The following is a 22,015-nucleotide window of genomic DNA, read 5'->3' as shown; positions in this document are numbered from 1 at the left end:
GCACATCCTGTTTGTACCTCCATCTGGGCAAGTCAGTCTAAGCTAGGAACCTACCTACCCTGGTCAACCACTCCATCTCCACCTGGGGACCCCAATCATTGTGACACGACGTCCGGCTTCTACTCCGTTCCCCCACCTTCTTCCTCCTCTCAACTGCCAGCCTCACACAGAAGAGAAGATCTGGACTTGGCGTGGCTCCTCTGAAGCGTGTTGCACAAGATAGAGTTGGTCTGTTTCCCGACGGGGCCCCCAGAGAAGCAAGAAGGAGGAAGAAGCGGGAACAGGGGGACAGGAGACGCCCAACAGTTAAAGGGAACCCCGCTTCCGGTCTGGTAGAGGGGCGTGGTAACAGCCGGCAAAATGACGAACCCATCAGAACACGCCTTGCCGGCCAACTCGGTGGCCGAGAGTCACGAAGGGGACTTTGGCTGCACACTCATGGACCTGAGGAAGCTCATGGAGCAGCGTTCGAGCGATGCGGTGACGCAGGTCAACGTGCAGTACGGAGGCGTGCAGAACCTCTGCAGTCGCCTGAGAACCTCCCCCGTGGAAGGTAGAGGCCGGGCAGGCTGGGCTGGAGGAGGGCGGGGAGGGCGGCGTCCGTGGGACGTGTTCCCGGCTCCCAGAGGGGACGCACGTCTGCAGGCCCGGCCGGTCTGGTGGGCAAAGCATGGTGTCTGAAGTGCTGGAAGGCTGTGCGGCCTGGAGGGGCCCCTGTGCTCCCACGCGCGGAGCTGAGGCGCTGTGGCGCTCTCCGAAGGTCTCTCGTCTCGCCGTTCCGTGTCCGTGTGCAGGAAGGAGGCGGGTTTACCTTACCGATGGTTGTGGTTCATTAGTAAGGCATCAGGTTCCTGTTCTGCGCCAGTCGCTGGGTACAGCAGTTTTAGGTGGAATTCTTACCCTCACGGTCTTGGAGGGTGATGGGGGCGGGGGGGGGAGGGGGAGGGCACGAGTAAGTCCCTTGACGCCCAGGGTGGGCGCGTAGTGGTGCCCGCCGCATCTCCGGACACTCGGTGTTTGCTTTCAGGGAATTATGGGTGGTTTGTTTGTTTGTTTGTTTTTTATTCCGCGCAGGCGCAGACGCGCTCGCCGCCAACGGCTGGGCCGCCGCGAGACCAAGCGCTGCCACGCGTCCCCTGGGCCGCTGCCCGCCGCGCGCGGGGCGATACAGGCACTGCGGGCTGCTGCTTCCTCGCCTTCCCGCTGCAGCACCCGCGCTTGAACCAGCCGCCGCCGCCACCCGAGCCACGCGCCACGCGAGCAACCGCCTGCCCGCGCACCCGCGCTCGGAAGGAGCCGCGGCCTGGGGCGGGGCAGAAATAACTGGCCACGGAAGGGTTTTTTCCAGCCACGCCTGAGGCACTCTTACTACAGCTCTCCTTAATCTAATCACAGCAGAGGATGAGACGTCCAGCCCCATGCCTGCCTGGCTCAGCCCAGCTGCCAGGTACACCACGGCATTACCAAATTTCGCCTTATGCACACGTAGGGAGAATGAGAGGAAAGTTCTCCTCTCTCACTTCCGCTGATTCCGGCACCTGCGTGCAGTCTTGCTTGGCAAGCGAGAGGCAGCGGAGACCCTGCCCTTCGAGACCTGCAGCCTCTCGCCGGCTCCTGCTTCTGAGCCTTCCTTGGAGCCTAGCCTCTTCAGGATGAAAAAGAATTACTGTTCCCTCCCTGTCTGTACAATGCCCGTGTCTTTGTCTTTCTTCCCTACCTAAGGGAGCATCCCTGTGTAGTCTACTTCTAGAATTCAGTTTTCTGTCTCCTAGGCTTTGCACTCAAATGCCAACTCCAGAATTTACCGGGTAGCTTCTCCCTCTAAAATAGTGTTGGTGATGCCAAGCTCGCGGAGTTACCGGAACCAAGTCACCCGGAGTGCGTCCGGTGCCTGCGCTTAGAAGAAGTGTCCCGTTCATTAGATGTCTCAGGAAAGCAGGGCGTGTGTGTCTGCAGACATTCCCCAGAACTCGCGCGCCTATGGGGTACAGTCTGCCGTTAACGTCTGCAAAGCGGCTGCGTGTGGACCTCATCCCCGTCTGTCTCCCACTGTCCTTCTCGGGGACAAACAGACTTGGTGAAGACGGCAAATGGTGGCTTGCTGTAGTGTGGCTCGGTCCCCGCCTTCTCTCTCTCTGATGCCCGTCTTTCAGGCATGGCCCGCTTCTCATCAGCCTGATTGTTCTGTTTGGTCACTTGTGTAGTGTAAGCGGCCTCGGAGGGAATCTGTTTTCCCGGAGACCGAGCCCCAGCACTTGACAAACGCCCGTCAGGATCTCAGCAGAGCCTTCCCCTCTCCGTACCCGGTCTCGCGGTTCTCGCCCCGAGCAGAACTCAGCTGCAGGCTGGGGAGCTCCTAACGGCGGGAGCCGGCCTGCCCTCCGCGTTTCCAGTTTTCCAGCTCCTTTCCTGTAGCCGCCTCGGGTCGCTTCCTGCCTGCCAGGGAACTTCCGATCCCGAAGGCCAGCAGGCAGGGCTGCTTCCTCTTAGCACTGGGCACACAGTGTGGCAGGCATAGCTAATGCTTTCCTTCCTGGTCCCGGTGTCAGTCCCTCATGTGGAAGCCACCCCTTCTGGTGATGGGAGCCTCTCTCGCTACAGAAGCGGCCAGGAGGGGAGATGGGGTGACCAGGAGGGGGGATGGGGCGACCAGGAGGGGAGATGGGGCGACCAGGAGGGGGGATGGGGCGACCAGGAGGGGAGATGGGGATACCAGGAGGGGGGATGGGGTGACCAGGAGGGGAGATGGGACGGCCAGGATGGGGTGACCAGTAGGGGGAGATGGGGCGACCAGGAGGGGGGATGGGGTGACCAGGAGGGGGGATGGGGATACCAGGAGGGGGGATGGGGCGACCAGGAGGGGAGATGGGGTGACCAGGAGGGGGGATGGGGAGGGCAGGAAGGGAGATGGGGTGACCAGGAGGGGGGATGGGGAGGGCAGGAAGGGAGATGGGGTGACCAGGAGGGGGAGATGGGGCGACCAGGAGGGGGAGATGGGGCGACCAGGAGGGGGGATGGGGATACAAGGAGGGGGGATGGGGTGACCAGGAGGGGAGATGGGACGGCCAGGATGGGGTGACCAGTAGGGGGAGATGGGGCGACCAGGAGGGGGGATGGAGATACCAGGAGGGGGGATGGGGCGACCAGGAGGGGAGATGGGGTGACCAGGAGGGGGGATGGGGAGGGCAGGAAGGGAGATGGGATGACCAGGAGGGGGGATGGGGAGGGCAGGAAGGGAGATGGGGTGACCAGGAGGGGGAGATGGGGCGACCAGGAGGGGGAGATGGGGCGACCAGGAGGGGGGATGGGGATACAAGGAGGGGGGATGGGGTGACCAGGAGGGGAGATGGGACGGCCAGGATGGGGTGACCAGTAGGGGGAGATGGGGCGACCAGGAGGGGGGATGGGGATACCAGGAGGGGGGATGGGGTGACCAGGAGGGGAGATGGGGTGACCAGGAGGGGAGATGGGATGGCCGGGGTGGGGGGAGATGGGGTGACCATGAGGGGAAATGGAGTGACCAGGAGGGGAGATGGGGCCGGCAGGCGAGTGAACAGGAGGCACAGGGAGCCGGGCCTCTGCCTTCCTGGAGGTTTCCTGCCCTGTCCTCCACTGGAACATCTGTTTTTAGGAGCTTTCGGATCAGCAGGTGGCAGCGTAGCTCCCATCCACCTTTCCTCCTCTCACCTTGAACTCTCGCCCCCGCTCCACCAGAAATGATCCTCACAGCACCCTGGGCGTGCGCCTCGCTGAGCTTTCTGCGGTCACTCTGGCTGCCGCAGCTCGGGCACCAGGTTAGGAGGGAAGGAGGTTCCAGTCAGAAGGAGGTCCTGGGGGGTGGGGAGGGGTGGTGGTGGACAGCTGAGCCCAGACAGCCTGGAAGGGGCCCAGCCACACTGCAGTGCGGATGGTCAAGGCAGGACCCGCCCTTATCAAGGGAATGCCTAGGCGGGGGTCGGGTGGGGGAAGCCGTGGGGGAGGCGGCCCGGCTGAGAAGGGCGCTGGTCCTGGCTCGCCTCCCTGCGCAGGGAACTCCAGGCGGCACCCGGGACCTCCCTGTCTGGTTTGAGTGACAGGCCCAGGGCTGCGTGAGGGACAGCTGTGGGCCTTCTCTTTCCAGCCCAGCCGCCCCAGAGGCTCCACAGAGGCCTTTCTGAGAGCCGGGCCTCTGGGTAACCAGCGTGACGGGGAGAGCGTCCCTGCGTTCTCCCCTCGCACTGGGCCTGGACCCCCATTGCTGCGTCCCCCGGGGCTCAGCAGCCACGCTTGCTGGGCTCGGTTTTCAGCCTTCCTGTGCTGCCTTGCATGGAGCCAGCGGCTGGGGGTGGGCAGAAAGATGGCTGGGGCAGACAGTGCATCCACCCTTGCAAGTGGGGCTTTGGCTCTCTTTATTTAGCTCCAAGGTGTGAGCGCCGGTGGTGTGACACTGGCTGGTAGCACAGGCTTGCATTGCGGGAGAAGGTGGCAGAGCAGAAGGCGAGAGGAGGGCATGCTGGGAGCTTTCTCTGCCCTGTGCCAGAGTTGAGGTTTTCAGAAAAGGCAGAGAGCAGGGGGCTGGATGCAGGGAGGTGTACCCCGAGGGAACTACCCACAGGGCCCTGTGGACCAGAGGAGGAAAGGAGGCTGGTCTCCCAAGTCCCCCTCCTCCTGCTGTGACCTTGAGCGGGCAGCTCCATCCCTCGGGACTGGGAGTCTGGCGGGTAGAGGAGCACTTCTCCAGGCTGTGGGCGTGTTAAGCTGGAGCCGCTGAAATGGGGAGACTGCTTTGCACCGCCTGGGAGGAAAGTACTTGGTTAGCAACAGCAGCTGTCTGCATGCCGCAGGGATTTGAAGGAATTCCTTCCCCTCGTCCCCGCTTCAGGGGTTGTTCAGGCAGGACAGGAAAGGCGTTCTCCTGCCCGTTCTTGTGTGCCAAGAGGGGACCGCCTTCCCAGCCCGAGAAACTGCTGCCTTGCAGGGACAGCTGGGAAGTCCCGCCCGAGCCCCACCCTTTCTGGAGCTGAGCCGGTGCTGATAAGGGGTACCCCTGCCCCCTGCCCTGGGCCCATCCCCGAGGGCTGGGCCCCACTCCTCTTCCCAGGCCCTGGGTCCTGCGCAGGCTCTCAGCACACACAAATGTCCTCTCGTGCCCCCTGTGCCGGCAGTGACTCCCCGGCCCCCCAGGCTCGGGTGGGGGCAGTGACTTCACCGCCCAACACTCTGCCTCTCCCGGGCAGGGGTTCCGTGGGGTTCTCAGAGCCAGGAGTCCTCCGGGGCTGGGTGGGGCTGGCGCCCTCCCATGCTGGGGGCCAGGCTTCCTGTCTTCCTGGTGGATTTCTAAGAGGGGAAACCCTCTCCCCTCTCCGGGATTCCCGGGGCGGGACAAGCATGTGTGTGAAATGACAGCTGCTGAGACCGGGCCGGAGAGCCTCCTGGGGCAGAAAGAATTGGAATGGAAAAGCCCAAAATTGGGGATTGGCCGGGCTCCCAGGCCCACATGGCTTCCCCGTGCAGGCCACATGGCAGAGAGGATTCCCAGGGCTCCACCTGCCCTGCCCTGCTGCAGGGCAGGCTGGGAACTGGGCGGACACTTGACAGAAGAATTAGGCAGCTGCGGTCTGAGCGCAGGGCGGCTTAAGGTGGAGCAGAGATGAGAAGACATGGCAGAGAGGAAGCAGGGGTGTGACTGGGGGCATCAAGGCAAGGGCGAGGCTGACCCTAAGGTCTCGCTTCGTTCTCTCTCTTAAGCCCAAAACAGGCCTACAGGTTGGATCTGACCGCCTTGATGTCCCCCACCCCTGAGACAGGAAGACAGGACCGACTGCCCCCAAATGCGTCCAGTGGGGGCGGTGTGGGGCCTGCCCCGTGGAGTGAGGAGTGGGGCGAGGGAGGGCGGCTCCCAGCAGGCAGCAGCCTCAGTGCAAAGCCTGGCAGGTCTGGAGCCGGCTGGGACAGGCTGCTCACATAAGACCGAAGCCTCAGCTGAGCGCAGCTGCCCCCAGTGGGCATCGAGCCACCTCCCCGGGGTACAGACACTGCCGCTCCCTAGCCCGCGGAGTGGCACTGCCTCGCCAGGCCTCGGCTTGCTTCCATGTAAAGTGGGTTTGAGAGCAGCTGCCCTCGTGGTGCTTGAACGAGAGGCACGGGTGTGCCGGAAGCGTCTGGCACCCAGTCTCCACTTTGTTACTCATTCGCTCCGTTCATTCAGCGATCTGCGTGTGCGTGGCGGAGGAGGCACTGCTGTAGGCCCGGGGAACCCAGGCTGCCTGCCCCCGTGGAGGGCTCAGACAGACCCCCAGAGACCACATCATGTCACCTGCGAGGTGACAGCCCTTGTCGGGGGAAGCAACCGCCAAGATGGGGGTGACTGGGGGTGCCGGGTGGAGCAGCTCAGAGACCCGTGGGACGGCACAGGGATGGCTTGTGCGGTGCGTTCCCACAACAGCAGGAAGGCCAGCCCGTGGGACGGCGCAGGGATGGCTTGTGCAGTGCATTCCCACAACAGCAGGAAGGCCAGCTGGCCGCGTGGCAGTGAGCCAGGGGTGAGTAGGAGGGGGCCAGGGCTGAGGGCCCGGCGGCTCTCGGGGGGCTGGGAGGGCATCACAAGGTCCCTGGTGCCCAGTTTCACCCCCCAGTAAAAGCCACCACATGGCTCTGAGCGGACACGTCACATGTCCTGCCTTGGGTCTTTTTTTTTTTTTTAAGATTTATTTTATTTATTTGAAAGACAGAGTTACAGAGAAAGAGACAGAGAGAGGTCTTCTATCCGCTGGTTCACTCCCCAGATGGCTGCAATGGCCAGAACTATGCCGATCGGACACCAGGAGCTTCTTCCGGGTCTCCCACGCAGGTGCCAGGGCCCCAAGGACTTGGGCCATCTTCTCATGCTTTCCCAGGCCAAAGCAGAGAGCTGGATGGAAAATGGAACAGTCAGGTCTCGAACTGGCGCCCATATGGGATGCCGGCGCTTCAGGCCAGGGCTTTAACCCGCTGCGCCACAGCACCGGCCCCCTGCCTTGGATCTTAGCAAAGCTCCTCTGGCCACCGAGTTGATAACAGGGGTACAAGGGTGGAGTGGAGGCGAGGAGAAGTCGCCTGCCATAATTTGGCCAGAGCGACAGCAGTGGGCAGGGGAGGTGGCTGGACTTTTGTTGTACTTTGAAGGTAGAGCTGGTGGGACTTCCGCCTACAGCACACAGCGCTGGGAGAGAGGAGGAGGACACTGCATGTCTTTTAGTATCTGCCGTCCTGGTTTGCCCCACCATCATCCACTGGCCGTGTGAGGGAAGGAAGGGCGTCCCTCCCTCCACACGGGGGTCCGCTTCAGGAAGAAGTCGCCACTCGTCACAGCCTTGCCAGCCCAGTCCCTGGGGGGCATGAGGTGGCCAGGCCCTGGCCTCGGGCCACTCGGCCTGCCCCTGCCTGCCTGGGGACCCTGAGGCCCTGCCCCATTCTCCTTTCCCAGGCCCTTGCTTTCCCTCCCGACTGGGAACCTGGCTTCTCAGGGCGGCGGAGGCAGGGGCGCCTCCCTGCGGGACTCAGGCCAGGGTGAAGGACTCGGGCACCAGGGAGGGGGGGCCACCCTGGAGAGGAACATGGACTCCGCCCCCTCACCCTGCCCAGCCCCTGTGTCGTCCCCCCCCCCCCCCCAGCACTGGCTAGTGAGAGTTCTCCCAGCAAGGCGTCCAGGCGGCCTCCCCCGCGACTGCCTTCCCAGACAGGACCCCTGCCCGTGGCTTTTGCTTTTAGGGTGGGGCCTGGGGGCCGTCGTAGGCCCTGCAACAGTATTCCTGTGAGTTCCTGTTTTCCCATTTTCAAAATCTCGTCTGGCCTTAGATCTCACCCACATCCTTGTCCTTCGAGTTGCACCCTTGGTTCTGTGCTCGCGCCCCCGCAGCGGGCCGGCCGTGAGGTCCTCTGTGTCACCCTGGGCTGCCAGCCCTCTGCTGGTGTTGCCTGGTGCACGCCGCCTGGGAGAAGCCCAGCAGGGTGTGCGAATCCCCTCCGCCGACCAAGCCTGCTCAGCTGCTGACCTGTACTCAAACACGCGGCCCCACCCTGCCTGTGGGGAACCCATCAGCCGGGCAGCCAAGAGCTCCCAGTGCCAAACCAGGACTCATTCGCTGCTCTGTGTAAACAGCGTGCTGGAGCCGGTGGGCGTTAGTCACTGCGTGAGGGCTTCCCTTAGAGAGGAGGCCCCCCCCCGGGGGGCCGGGAGAGGGGCTCGAGAACTCTTAGGACATGTGTGCCGGGGTGGGGGTGTTGTGGACCACGTGTGTGTGCTGCGTGGTGTGCAGGGTGGGGATTGTATACAGTGAGATCCCAAGTGCTGTGTGTTGGTGTGGTGTGGTGTGTGTGATGTGGGGTGTGTGTCACTGGGGAGGGTGTGCGCAGTGCTGGCCTGGGGGGTATCTGAACAGGTCGCGGCCTCCCCTCTCTTAGCGGTGCTTCTCTGTAGCTGTTGAGCACATTCTGAGGGCTTGGGACTTGCTGGGACATTGGACCTCTCCCCGGCTGTGTGTGGCCGAGCTGCAGGGCTGACGGTCTCGGAGCCTCTGCCCCAGTGAGTGAGCGCCTCGGGTCTCGAGGGCCGGCGGCGCCTGCACTGCCCACGGCCATGGGCAGATGGCCTCGGCGTGAAGCCCGTGGACGGAGGCCGGCCCTGTTCAAATCCTGGGCAGCGTCCTCATGTTAGCCTGAGAACCGTTTCGATGTTGCTGTTCCTGGGGTCGGCGCCCAGAGGGCACCCGATGAGAAGCCGGAGAAGCCCTACGCCTGGGTTGGCTTCTCTGAGATACGGGAGGTGTGAGTGGCGCCTGCGGCCAGCCAGCCCCACTCCGCCCATCCTGAGCTGGAAGGTTCTAGACCCTGCGGTCCTGGGCAGATTGGGAAAGTTGGCCACACTCACTGGGCCTCCCGGGTGGGAAGACCAGGAAGCAAGAGGCGCTTTGTCAAAAAGAATTCTTTAGCTGCCCCCTCCTGTGTCCCCCCCCTCCCCTTCCTCCTCTGCAGGTCTCTCTGGGAACCCTGCCGACCTGGAGAAACACAGGCAGGTGTTTGGGCAGAACCTGATCCCCCCAAAAAGCCCAAGACCTTCTTAGAGTTGGTGTGGGAAGCCCTTCAAGACGTCACCCTCATCATCCTGGAGATCGCGGCCATCATCTCCCTGGTCCTGTCCTTCTATCGCCCGCCCGGCGGAGAAAATGAGCGTGAGTGCCACCCGTGGCCTTGCCGGGGTCCCGGGGTTCTCGTCCCCACCACCAGGGAGCCCCCCGGGGTTGGTGGTTAAGGGGCTGCAGCTTAAAGCTTAACCCCCGCTGCCCAGAGACAGGAAGCTCTTTCTCCGACCCATCCTCCCGCTCGGAGGTCTTTCCCCCTCCCCCAGAATGTCCAGGGTCCCCCCATCCACCAGCTTCCCGGCCCTGCCTCTCCGAGGGCCCCCGGCAGCTGGTGGCACGCCGGGCAGCAGCCCTGGGGCCCCCAGCGTGTTGGGAGTCACCAGGTCTGTCTATGTGACTTGCCTGTAATTTGCATGGGATTTTTTTTTTTTTTTTGGCCGTTGGGTCCTGTGCTTCTCCCGGATAAACATTGTTACCCTGGTGATGAGACACCCCACGATCCCACTGCCCTGTGATAGCCTAAGGGTTCCGCTTTCTTCCTCCCCCTCCCTGCCATTCCATCGTGGGGGGATGGTGCCACAGTCCCCCCCCAGCCCCTTGGTGACCCTCTGTCTCTCTCCCCCTGTGCAGTGTGTGGTCAGATTGCACAAAGCGCGGAGGATGAAGGGGAGGCGGAAGCCGGCTGGATCGAGGGGGCGGCCATCCTGTTCTCGGTGATCATCGTGGTGCTGGTGACCGCCTTCAACGACTGGAGCAAGGAGAAGCAGTTCCGGGGCCTCCAGAGCCGCATCGAGCAGGAGCAGAAGTCCTCCGTGATCCGCAACAGCCAGCTCATCCAGCTGCCGGTGGCTGACATCGTGGTGGGCGACATCGCCCAGATCAAGTACGGTAAGAGCCCACTCGCGCCCAAGGGGGCTTGGGAGTGGCTGAAAGGTGAGACCCCCCCCCCATACACACACACACACACACACACATGTGCTCGCTTCCCTGGGAATGGATTCTCTGCAGGTGACTGGCAGGCCCGCGCCATGTCGTGGGGTTGTGAGCGGCTCTGTGAGATTCAGGCCTGGGAAGGTATAGGGAGAGCGACGGGAGCTGGGGTCACCGACTGCAGGCAGGGGGTCTTGTCCTGCTCTGCACAGAGCTGAAGCTGGCTCTGAGGGGCTCCCCGGGTGCTCCCTGGTGATCGGAGGGCTGAGCGGGCGTGGAGGTGCTGGGGGCGGCCCCCGCCCTCGCCTCCGGATCCGTCACTGCTCCTCTGTGCGCGCCAGGTGACCTGCTGCCGGCCGACGGAGTCTTGATCCAGGGGAATGACCTGAAGATTGACGAGAGCTCTCTCACGGGGGAGTCCTACCATGTCCCGAAGTCCCTGGACAAAGACCCCATGCTGCTCTCAGGTAGGGCCCCTGCCTTGGGCCGGGATCCAGACCCTGCCCCCTCCTCGGGCTCCGTCCCGTGCCCCGCCCTCAGGGTCGCCTCCGTCCGCCTCCTGCGCGTGCTCTGTTCCTTAAGTCAGGGCTGCCCTGGACACTGCTGAGTGTCTCGTGGGCGTTACTAACGTGGGGGGCGTTGGTGTCTCGTGCCACGTCGTGGCTGGATCCGGAAGCCCAACTCCCTTCCCGTGTAGGGACCCACGTCATGGAAGGCTCTGGCCGGATGGTGGTGACCGCTGTGGGTGTCAACTCGCAGGCCGGGATCATCTTCACTCTGTTGGGGGCCAGTGAGGATGACGAGGAGGAGAAGAAGAAAGGTAAGGGGCCTCCTGGGGGAGGGGGGCTCAGAGTGAGGGGGCTCATCTCGACGGATGCCTGGCAGGAAGAGCCCCGCTCTGATGGACGCCAGCTCCTGGCGCTGGGCGCCCAGGGCAGGCTGCAGTCGGGCCTCGAGCCCGGCGCCTTTGCTGGGTCTGGAAGGGACGGGTTCCTGAGCCTGCCCAGGTGAGCCGGCCAGGCGCTGTGGGCCCAGCACTCCCCCGCATCGTCCTCCTGCCCACGCTGTCTCCCTCGGGGCGGGGCCGGGCGATCCAGTGGCTGTCAGTAGGAGAGCAGACGCAGAGGCCCCGCGAGGTTAGGCCGGTCTTGGAAGGAATCGCAGGAGGAGGAAGAGTTCTCTCGGGCAGAGGGGACTTCTGCCCCCTGGCTGGAGCCGCTCAGGGCAGCCCACTGCTTTCCGGAGAGACTATGTCTTCCTGCACCCACCACACGGATAAGGAGGAAGCTTCCTGCACCCCCACTCCCACCCCCCGGGCCGCCACCATCCACGCAGACCGCTCACTCACACCCCTCTCCCCAACACCGTGCCGCCCCCATTTTCCCAGGCGGTGCGATTCAGCCCGGGCACACTCCCGGAGCAGGTGGCTGGGCTGTGACCTTGCTGGTCAGTGTCCCGAGGCTCCAGGACAGCCTCTGCGTCCATGGGGATCAAACGAAGGCCCGGCTGCGACCTGCCCTCCCCCCAGCCCCATGGCTGGCGCCTTTCTGGGCTCGGAGCAAGGCCAGCCGGCTGGACAGCAGATCTCTTCCTGGCCACTTTGGGTCTCCACCCCACTTTGTTCTTTCTTGTTCAAACAGGTAAAAAACAAGGAGTCCCTGAAAATCGCAATAAAGGTAACCTCTCCATACACTCATCTGCCATTTCTACCTGTCCACGCTCAAACCAGACCTCTCAGGCCATCCGCCTTCTCCCTTCCCCTCTTCCTGTTACCTGCTGCTGCGGCCTGGACGCCTCACCCAGAGGAAGGTGCAGAGATGGGGTGGGGAGGCGCCCAGGCTCAATCTAAGATGGGGCAAGAGCGCCCTCTGCTGTTGGCTCCTGGAGCCTTACGTCGAGGTCTCACCCGGCACCGGGAGGATCTGCTCTTTCCGGGGTGCCTAACTCTGCTTCATCGCCCTCGGCTGGATTTTTTTTTAAAACACCAAGGGCCATCCTTTTGGAGTCAGGAGACTTCCAGGGTCCTCCCGGCGGAGGGAGTCGGGGTGGGCAGTCCCTGCACCCTCCTCTTGCTGGCTTCCTCACTGGGGTCTTCTCTGCTGGTCTCTGAGGGGCGCTGGGCTACAGCCTCCCCCCACCTCGCTCTGCATTCTCTCCAGGCTGTCTTCCTCCTGGTCCGCTGTGTGTCTCTATTGCGATCGCCGTGTTTGCACCGTGTCTCCGTGGTGTGTGTGGGCTTGACAACGTGTCGGGCGGGTTGGCCTCAGTGCGGGCTGAGCCACGCAGGGACCACAGCGCCAGGGGCGGGGTTGCTTTCCTCTGTGCCCCACGTCACCGTCGTCTTTAGAAATAAAAAGCATTGCATTGGAGAACCAGGGCCAGACACGGCCGTCCGTCATTGCTGGTTTTCCTTTACTCTTCTTTTAAAAGCAAAGTGCGTTTATTTCTGCGTCCGTCTTAGTCCCGGCTTTCTCTTACTCCAGGGACACCCCTCACACCAGCGACTTCCCTCTTCCCCAAAACACGGACCGCCCGGGGGGGCCTTGGTCAGGCAGGGCAGGGAGGGGTCCTCCTTCCCCCCTCCATCTGCTCATACGAGGAGCTGGAAGATAATCCAGGGTCTGAGATGTTAAGCCCTGGGTTCCAGGCAGGATGGCTACTGGCATCGGCACTCAGGGCCGCGATGCATGGCCTTGCTGCACTCAACCTGGCCTGGGGCTCCGAGGGGCTGCCAGGAAGCTGCTTCCGGAAAGGAAATCCAGGACCCTCAAGCACCCCCGCTCCAGTGCTTAGACGCTCAGCCCCGGGCCCTAACAGGGGGTTGACGGCAGGTTCCGTGTCCAGCACAGGCCGGGCGTGGTCAGAGCAGACATCAGGACACTGGGGGCTGTTCCCTTCCTGCCTGCCTGCCCCTTGCTCCGTGCTGCTCCCCTGCCCGCTCACATGTCCTGTTTGTGAGCCCTAGCAAAGACCCAGGACGGCGTGGCCCTGGAGATCCAGCCACTCAACAGCCAGGAGGGGGCCGACAACGAGGACAAGGACCCCCCGCCTCGCTGCCGCAGCCGCCCCACTCCTCGCCCCCACACTCCTCGCCCCCACACTCCGGGTGTGATCGGGCAAGATTTGCAGGGGAGGTCTTCCCCTGCCTGGTGCTCCAGCCCCGGCCGGCGGCGTCTTCAACGGTGCCCTGTGTGTTCTCTCTCCCTCAGCCTCCGGAGAAGGAGGGAGGCCTGCCGCGGCAGGTGGGCAACAAGACCGAGTGTGCTCTGCTGGGCTTTGTCGCAGATCTGAAGCAGGACTACCAGGCGGTGCGCAACGAGGTGCCCGAGGAGCAGCTCTACAAGGTGTACACCTTCAACTCGGTGCGCAAGTCCATGAGCACGGTCGTCCGGAAGCCCGCCGGCGGCTTCCGCATGTACAGCAAAGGCGCCTCGGAGATCATGCTGCGCAGGTGAGCGCCGCCCCCTGCCTCCCCTCCCCCGGCCCCGCACGGGCCCCGCACGGCCCCGCGAGCCTGCTGGCATTTACTCGGCCAGCCGTTGCTTTCCCACACTCTGCGTGGCCTGTTGCCTTCAGTCCTCACCCCAGTGAGGTCAGGGCCAGTTCTGACCTGTTCTGTGCAGGGGAGAAGCCAGGCCCAGGGGAGTTCAGCTTGCTCAGGGTGATGACAGCCAACAGTGGCACGGCCAGGATGCACCCTAGACAGCGAAGCCTCCAGCTCGCCATCCGAACCCAGGGAGAGGAACGCTCTCCCGAAATGACGCCAGCCGTGCCGGTGAGGTGCCGTGCACACGGCCCGTGGTGGAAATCATTCCCCGTCACACCCGTCCGCGATTCTGATGAAGGAAAGTTGCGTGCTTTTGTTTTGTTTTGTTTTTAGGATTTATTTATTTATTTGGAAGGCAAAGTTACAGAGGCAGAGAGACAGAGAGGTCTTCCATCCGCTGGTTCACTCCCTAAATAGCCTCAACAGCCAGAGCTGGGCCAATCTGAAGCCAGGAACCAGGAGCTTCTTCTGGGTCTCCCACGCAGGTGTAGGGGCCCAAGCACCTGGGCCCATCTTCCACTGCTTTTCACACAGCAGAGAGCTGGACCGGAAGAGGAACAGCTGGGACTCAAACCAGTGCCTGTATGGGATGCTGGCACTGAAGGCAGCAGCTTTACCCGCTACACCACAGCACCGGCCATTGTGGCCATTTAGGGAGTGAACCAGCAGATGGAAGGCTTCCTCTCCACCCCCACAAACTGCCCCCACCCCACCACTGCCTCTCTGTAACTCTGCCTTTCAAATAAATAAATAAATCTTTGAACAAAAAAACAAGAGCACAGATGACGTGGGAGAGTCACAGCTCCTGCTCCCCGGGCACTGCCCCACGCACACGCATCCTGGACGCCTTCAAAAGAGGGTGGCGGCTAGAGGAGCTCTTTGGCCATGAAGCGGTGTCATTAGGAATAAAGCCGAGCGGCCAGAGCGCCTGGCGGGGATGGCAGCAGCCTGAAGTGGGAGGGGGGACCCCGCCTCCTGACCCTGCACCTCCCCAGGTGCAATCGGATCCTGGACAAGAAGGGGGAGGCGGTCCCGTTCAAGAACAAGGACCGCGACGACATGGTGCGCAGCGTCATCGAACCCATGGCCTGCGAGGGGCTGCGCACCATCTGCATAGCCTACCGGGACTTCGACGACGCCGAGCCCTCCTGGGACAACGAGAGCGAGGTCCTCACCGAGCTCACCTGCATTGCCGTCGTGGGCATCGAGGACCCCGTGCGCCCAGAGGTGAGGCGCTGGCCTGGCCTGGGGCAGGGTGGTGGGGACCACCACGGCCCAGCCGTGACCTAGTGGGAAGCAAGATGCGGGTGATCACCTGCCTCTCGCCCACAACAGGAGGTGTTTCGGGGCTTCCAGTTCCCCAGAGCTGCTCTGGGGTGGTGGGTGGTGGGAGGCAGCACTCGTGGGGTTTATGGCGTGCAAGTCAGGGAGAAGTGGAGCTATCAGTGGACACACCATTGGTGCGATCAACTGGAACACCAGCCTTGACTTCTGCCACCGCCTTTCAGCCAACACCCCTGTGGTGCACATCCCCTGGGCGCTGAGCATTCTCCAGGCTCCTAGGGAGCCCTTCATCTCCTGGCACAACAGGGCCCATCCCAATGTGACCGTCGCGGGTGGACGGAAGTGAGGAAACCCCAGATGTAGCAGTGCCCACACCTAGCCCATGCCCGGGGCAGTGCTTGTCAGTGGCCTCTCTGCTGTCCACACTGGAGGCACCAGAGGCCACTGCTGCCACCTCCACCTCTCCTTTCCTCACTCCCCCACAGGTCCCAGAAGCTATCGCCAAATGCAAGCGAGCTGGCATCACTGTCAGAATGGTGACCAGGGACAATGTCAACACAGCCCGAGCCATCGCCACCAAATGTGGCATCCTGACACCTGGCGATGACTTCCTGTGCTTAGAAGGCAAAGAATTAAACCGATTCATTCGCAACGAAAAGGGAGAGGTGGGTCCTGGGTGGGAGGCACCTGGGCCTCCCTGGGGGCAAAGGCTGGGCTGGAGGTGGGTCCTGGGTGGGAGGCACCTAGGCCTCCCTGGGGGCGAAGGCTGGACTCGAGGTGGGTCCTGGGTGGGAGGCACCAGCCTGAGGCATCAGGGGCACTGGGAGAAGGCGGCCAGATTCTAAACTCACGTCCAGCGTCCCTCTCTCCCAGAGCCACTCACTTGGCAAAACAGGCCATTGTCTTCCTTCTTGTTGGCATCGCTCACAAGCCAACTTTTTGTGTCTTTTGGCTTCTTCCGTCGCCCCTGCCGTGTGGTCCCCAGTGGCTCAGGCTGTGAGAGGCCGTGGCCCAGGTGTGGAGCAGAACAAAGCTTCCTGGTCTACGTAGAAATCAAACCTAAGACCACGAAGCACCACTGTAGCCACCGGAGCCAGCAGCTGACCCCGGCGGCCGCCATCCATAGCTCTGTCCTTGGAGACTAAGTTGGCGTCACCTCCTCCAGGGCCGGGAGAAGCGCTCCCTGTCTGCCCCAGATCTCTCAGAGCTCGGCGTGTGTGGCACAGACAGATCTTCCCAGGTGGCTTTGCGTGTTTGGCTGAGCCACGGTGTGTCTGGCGTTGGCAGGTAGAACAAGAGAAGCTGGACAAGATCTGGCCCAAGCTTCGGGTCCTGGCCCGGTCCTCGCCCACAGACAAGCACACGCTGGTGAAAGGTGAGCTGGTGCCGGCGGCCACAGGCAGGAGGGGGCTGTCTCCTGTCCCGAGAGCACCAGGCGGATGGGGAGAGCAAGCAGCCGAGCCCTGGGTGGCCAGATCCTGCGGCTGTGTTGGGTTTTTGAAGCCTTCTCACGTCTTGTTTGCCGGTAGTCCTGGGAACGGGTCAGGGCAGGGCCACGCTTCTGGGATACAACAAGGGACGTGTGAGGCCGAGGAGACAGGACCCCTCCCGGCCTGCCCACTCGTGGGGGAGAGTGGTGCAGGCGACTCCCAGCTGTCTGCCTTCAAATCCTCCCCGTGTTGTTCTCCTCGGCACAGGACAGCCTTTCCCAGCCGGCGGCGCCAGCCAGCCGCAGCTGAGGGCCCTGGGAGGTTCCTTGCAGCAGGGGGAAGGGAGAGAGGATGGAGAGGGGCGTGCGGGGGCGGGGGCGGGGAGGCAGTGCCGGGCGGAAGCCGCCAGGCAGCCTCGAGCTCACCGGGGCGCGTGTCTGTGCTTTTCAGGCATCATTGACAGCACCGTTGGGGACCAGCGGCAGGTGGTGGCTGTCACCGGTGATGGCACAAATGATGGGCCGGCCCTCAAGAAGGCAGACGTTGGTTTTGCCATGGTAAGGTCAGCACGGTGTCCCTGTCCCATGGGAAGCCGCCGTCCCCGTCGGGAGGCCGGGACACGCTTCCGGTGGCCAGCTGCTTCCTGTTCCTCTGTGTGCTCCTTCCCCTGACTACGTCTCTCCCACCCACCTACCTGGCCCCTGCTAACACGTGTGACGGGAGACCCGCCGGGCTTGACGGATCAGGCACAGGCAGGGAAGTCACGGAGGATCGTGACCCGGGACAGCAAGAGCAACTGAAACATGGTGATGTCCGCCTGGGCAGACTATAGAAAGGCCATGTTCCGTGTGAGCATGCGCCGTGTGCCCGGGCTGCCGCTGTGTTCCGTGTGAGCGTGAGCCGCGTGCCCAGGCTACAGCCGTGTTCTGTGTGAGCGTGCGCCGAAAAGCAGAGTTGGCTAGCGTACCTCCATGTCTGTCTGGCAGCTTCAACGATCCACACGTGGCCAGTCCCACCCACTTCCACTGTCCACACCTGAGGTTTTTATTATTATTGTTGTTGTTGTTGTGTATTTACTTTGAGAGTGAGAAAACCTGTCCTCTGGTTCACTCTCAGATGCCTGCACCAACAAGGGCTGGACGAGGCCACAGCTGGGCCCTAGGAGCCCCGTTTAGGTCTCCCACACAGGTGGCAGCAGCCAGGCGGTCGAGCCTTCCAGGGTCTGCTTTGCAGGAAGCTGGACTCGGGAGCCAGAGGTGCTCTGCTGGGGGACCGGCCGGCGCAGCTCCGAGGCCAGCAGCCTGCTCCCAGCTTACTTACTATTTTGAAGCCAAGCCAAGACATCAGTGTCATTTGATCCATAAAAATTCCAGACCATGTCCCTTCATGATAAGTGTGTGTCCGTAAAATGTGTCTAAAGGAAAGATAACGCCATTATTGCCTAGCAAGACTGACCCTTTCTGTCACGTGGCCAGTCTGCTCGCGTTGCCCCAGCTGGCTCCTAAGTGTTGTTTTGTAGTTTATTTGTCCAAATCACAATCCAGTAAAGATCCATGCACTGCAGCGGTGGGTACATCACTCGCGTCTCAGTCCACAGCTTCCATCTGCTGGTTCTCCCCCGCAGTGGCCGCAACAGCCAGGTCCGGGCCGGGCTGAAGCCGGGAGCCAGGATCTCCATCCTTTTCTCCCACGTGTGTGGCAGGGATCCAAGTGTTTGGGCCATTTCCTGCTGCCTTCCCAGGCGCATTAGCAGGGAGCTGGATTGGAAGTGGAGCAGCCGGGACTCGAACCACCAGCATTGCAGGCAGTGGCTTAGTGTGCTGTGCCACAACCCTGGCCCCAGAAATATGTGTCTATAAAAGCCCTCTCGTTGATTCTGATGCACTCAAAAGTTGAAAACCACCAATCCTGTGGAATCCTGTGTCGAGCGTCCCAAAGACCACTCTTGTATTCATGTACTCATTAGGACTCAGCATATGGTTGTTCTCGTGGTTAAGATTTACTGCAGGGGCCGGCACTGTGGCACAGTGGGTACAACCACCGCCTGCGATGCTAGCACCCAATAAGGGCTTGGTTGGAGTCCCAGCTGCTCCACTTCTGATCCAGATCCCTGCCAGGGATCCCTACCAGGCAGCCTGGAAGGCACTAGGTGAACAGGAAGCTTACAGACAGGTAGGAATGGAGGCTGATGCCCAGACCAGTAGAGACCGCTCACTAGGATGGCAGTCAGCCGGAAGCTCTGTGAACACAGCAGAGCAGGACAAAGGGACTGGGGGTGACAGGGTGTGGCCAGGGAAGCCCTGTCTGCGGAGGTGGCACTGCAGAAGAAACCTGAAGGAGGTGAGGGACAGCGGGGAGGGCGAGGCAGGCTGAGGCATGGGCGGGGACAGCAAGCAGTGCTGGTGGGCCAAGTCCAGCTCTGGGGGAGCCCTCCCTGGGTGGACCCCCAGCTTGAGTCTGAGTGTGACGAGAAGCCACGGAGGGCTCCAAGCGGAGAGGGACACAGTCTGATTGGCTCTTTAGAACCATCATCCCAGCCCATGTGTATAGCATCACACCCTGGAGCCGGGTGTGGAAGCAGAGACCCACTGGGGAGGTGGGCGCATAGGTCAGCGGGGTCAGCAGCGGAAGAGGAAGAGAGGGTTGGGCTTAGGACAGACGCCCAGGCTGGGGCAGACAGAACCTGCTGGTGGACTGGAAGTGGCACATGGAAGCAAAACAGAGGCCAAGCTTTTCAAGCCGGCCGCTGGATGACGGTGCGCACCAGCGCGGAGCCGCCTTGTGGGACAGCCGGAGTTCTGTTAGGCAGCTTGGAGGAACCATCCAGCAGAAAGCAGGAATACAAGCCTAGAACACAAAGCTTCCCTGGCAGACGGCGGGCTTCGAGGGTCTGGGGCCAGCAGGTCAGCTGCTGATTCCTGCTGCCACTTCCCCGGGCTGCTTCTGGGTACCATATGTGCAGCCACCTGGGGCTATGATCGGCTGGACGCGCTTCCGCACCCTTGCAAAGCCCAGCAGTGTCTCCCGCCCTGCCGCAGGAGTCACAGGGTAGACAGGTTGCCTTGGTCAAATTCCACGCAGCAGTTGAGTGTTGCTTGGAGACCAGCTCCACCAGTTAGTGCTGTGGGGGTTACTGGAGTTCCTGCAAGCTGGCCTCTGTCCCAGCGCCACTCCCTGCTGTGAGCTAAGTGAGCCTCTCCTCTGAGCAAGCCAGGAAGCCCAGGAGCAGGGGGCGGGCCGATTCCACTCTGTGAGCTTGGAGAGGGGTGTGCTAGAATGGAGAGAGCGTGATCTGTGGATCCAACAGACCTAGAGCCACCTCCGCCCCTGCTCAGTCCTACCTGTGTCATCCGGGACAGGTCCTTCTCCTCTTGTTTTATCGTGAGAGACAGAGAGAAACAGATCTTCCATCTGCTGTGTGATCCCTCAAATGCCAGGACTGAAGCCAGGAGCCTGGAACTCCATGTGGGTGGCAGGGGCCCAAGTACTTGGGCCATCCCCTGCTGCCTCTCAGGGTGCACGTTAGCAGGGAGCTGGATCGGAAGCAGAGGAGCTGGGACTTGAACCCGCACCCGGGTACAGGATGCAGTCGTCCCAAGCTGTGGCTCAACACGCTGTGACACACACCCGCCCCTACTTTTCCTTTCTGACTCAAAATCTCAGGTTGCTCAGGCCACAGAAAGAGACAGAGAGATAAGGTTGTCGTAATGTTGAATACAAAATCCCCACCCCCCAGGCAGGCGTCCAAGAGGGACAGCTCCCTTGTCCTTTGGGCATCTCTCCTCTGTGAGTTGCTGCTCAGAGAGGGCCTCTCCCAGCACACACCTCGGCTTCCCTTCCACCCCGCCCCGGCCCACCGTGGCTGGAGCGCGCTGCGGTTTTCCTTGTAGAGGTCAGGACCAGAGCAGCGGCATCATTTTTGGGTTCGCGACGCTCCTCGCTCTCCTGCTGGTCATCACGGCTTCCTGCATCCTGTGCACCTGGAACAAACGGAAGAAGCGTGAGTCCCTTGCCGGTCCTGGGTTGAGACAGAGAGAGAGGTCTTTCATCTATCTGCTGGTTCGCTCCCCAGTGGCTGCAATGGCCAGAGCTGAGCCGATCTGAAGCCAAGAGCCAGGAGCTTCTTCCAGATCTCCCACGTGGGTGCAAAGGCCCAAGGACTTGGGCCGTCCTCTGCTGCTTTCCCAGACGCATCAGCAGGGAGCTAGATTAGAAGCGGAGAGGTCAGGACCCAAGCCGGCCCCCAAATGGGATGCCAGCACTGCAGGGGCCTTAACCCACTGCGCCATGGTGCCAGCCCCACACCGTGGGATTCATGACCTCGCCTGGCAGTCCTCTAGAGCCCAGCTCGTTTTCCAGGGGTGCACACTTCTGGGCTGGGGAGCCCTTGGCACTTACCTGACACACTAGCCATGGCCTTGCTCCAAAGGCCCAGCTCACCGAAGGCCTGTGAAAAAGACTTTGCTCTGGAACCCCTGGGCCCAGTTTCCGCTCTCAGCTTCTATCCAGCGAGTCCCCTGTTCCTCCAGGAAATGATTCCAGCCCAGGTCTGCGGAGGGTGGGGAAGGTGCCCCGCTCTGCTCGGCTGGCCCTTCCGTGGGCCTCCCATGGGCCTCCCGTGGACCTCCCGTGGCCCTCCCGTAACCTGCACCCCTCTCATCTTGCAGGTCGTGTCCCCTACCTACGGGTCACTGGCATGCCCTCACTGACTGCCTCGGCCTGGACAGCGAGCCAAAAATATTTACGACCTCTTGCCTCCAAGGCAAGAAGACCTGGGTAGGTTTTTCTTTCTGATCCCTGAGGCCAGACTGCCCCACATTCTGCACCCAGAATGCACCTGGCACCTCCCAGAGGTGACCTTCTCTAAGCTTCCGGTCTTCTGGCTCCCCTGAGCACTTGGTGGAGAACAGGCTGGAAAGACCATCAGCTGCGACTCCGGAGACAGGCCGGCAGGGCTCTAGAAAGGGTGCAGCGGGTGGTCTGGGCTGGGGGCTTTGTTTCTTCTTGAGGAAAGCCGCTGGGGGACAGCTGCAGCAGGAGAGCCTGGCACCAGCGTCCCAGGCAGGGCTGGGGGCCCCTCGGCAGGAGCTCTCTTCCCAGCCTGCCTCCATGCCCGGTGCCAGCATCTCCCAGCACCGCCGGGTCTCCCAGTGCAAGCTTCCTGGGCCTCTGACCCCCTCCCCACAGGACATCGGGGCCCACAGGAAGTGGGCCTTGCTCGGGCCCAGGTGCTCCGAGGACAGGCCCGCTGTCTTCAGGAGCCATTCTCTGTTCTTCCAGGAAGATGTCAGTCCAGGAGCATCCGTGTCTTCAGTACCGAGAGCCTCCTCTCCAGAAACCCTGACCCCCCCGGGCACGTGGTGAGTGCTGAGTGACAAGACGAGCCCCTTGGGGGATGGCAGGGCGCTGGCAGGAGAGCCGAGGGGAAGGACTTCTGGGTACCAGAGCCTTCTGGGGCAGACGGGCAGTGTGGCCTTTGGCACTCGCCCTGCAGCCCTCTTAAGTTGGGAAGACGAGTCTCGGCCTCCTTCCTGCCCAGCGGGAAAGCCTGAGGAGACAGGAGCCAGCGCTGGGATGTTAGAAAACCAGCGAGGCACGCTTGGCGAGCGCACGATGCTAGAACCTGCGCGGACGGGTTTTAGCAGACATGGCGATTCGTGTGTCCACGCTGGTGCTGTTTCCTCCCCAGCCGCCGACTCGGGAAGGTTCCTACGTGGTCCAGCCTG

General features: G+C 62.3%; 1 protein-coding gene and 1 long non-coding RNA gene across 8 annotated transcripts in view; one reads left to right on the top strand and one right to left on the bottom strand.

The window, feature by feature from the left end:
- Positions 1 to 352: 352 nt before the first annotated feature.
- Positions 353 to 22,015, top strand: part of LOC108178222 (plasma membrane calcium-transporting ATPase 4) — a 35,797-nt gene continuing 14,134 nt past the window's right edge. For 5 of the 7 annotated variants that reach the window (XR_007909856.2, XM_051821136.2, XM_070055115.1 and 2 more), the window contains exons 1-14: positions 353 to 553; positions 8,992 to 9,188; positions 9,729 to 9,986; positions 10,370 to 10,495; positions 10,726 to 10,848; positions 11,669 to 11,704; positions 13,238 to 13,479; positions 14,571 to 14,802; positions 15,345 to 15,524; positions 16,147 to 16,234; positions 16,740 to 16,846; positions 20,180 to 20,289; positions 20,957 to 21,065; positions 21,570 to 21,649. Coding sequence is in view for 4 of the 7 variants with exons in the window: in XM_051821136.2 (XP_051677096.2) it covers positions 10,825 to 10,848; positions 11,669 to 11,704; positions 13,238 to 13,479; positions 14,571 to 14,802; positions 15,345 to 15,524; positions 16,147 to 16,234; positions 16,740 to 16,846; positions 20,180 to 20,289; positions 20,957 to 21,065; positions 21,570 to 21,649 (1,208 nt within the window). In the remaining 3 variants the exon portion in view is untranslated. The other 2 variants (XR_011381350.1, XR_011381349.1) reach the window with 2 other exon arrangements.
- LOC138844922 (uncharacterized) lies at positions 6,668 to 9,048 on the bottom strand. Its single transcript, XR_011381351.1, has 2 exons — positions 7,823 to 9,048; positions 6,668 to 6,889 (listed from the first exon to the last, which is right to left on the bottom strand). It is a non-coding gene; the product is annotated as an uncharacterized lncRNA (long non-coding RNA).

Source organism: Oryctolagus cuniculus, chromosome 13 (genome assembly GCF_964237555.1).
Source record: "Oryctolagus cuniculus chromosome 13, mOryCun1.1, whole genome shotgun sequence".
NCBI lineage: Eukaryota > Metazoa > Chordata > Mammalia > Lagomorpha > Leporidae > Oryctolagus > Oryctolagus cuniculus.
Note: the sequence above shows the minus strand (reverse complement) of the source record. Positions and strands in the feature narration are given on the sequence as shown.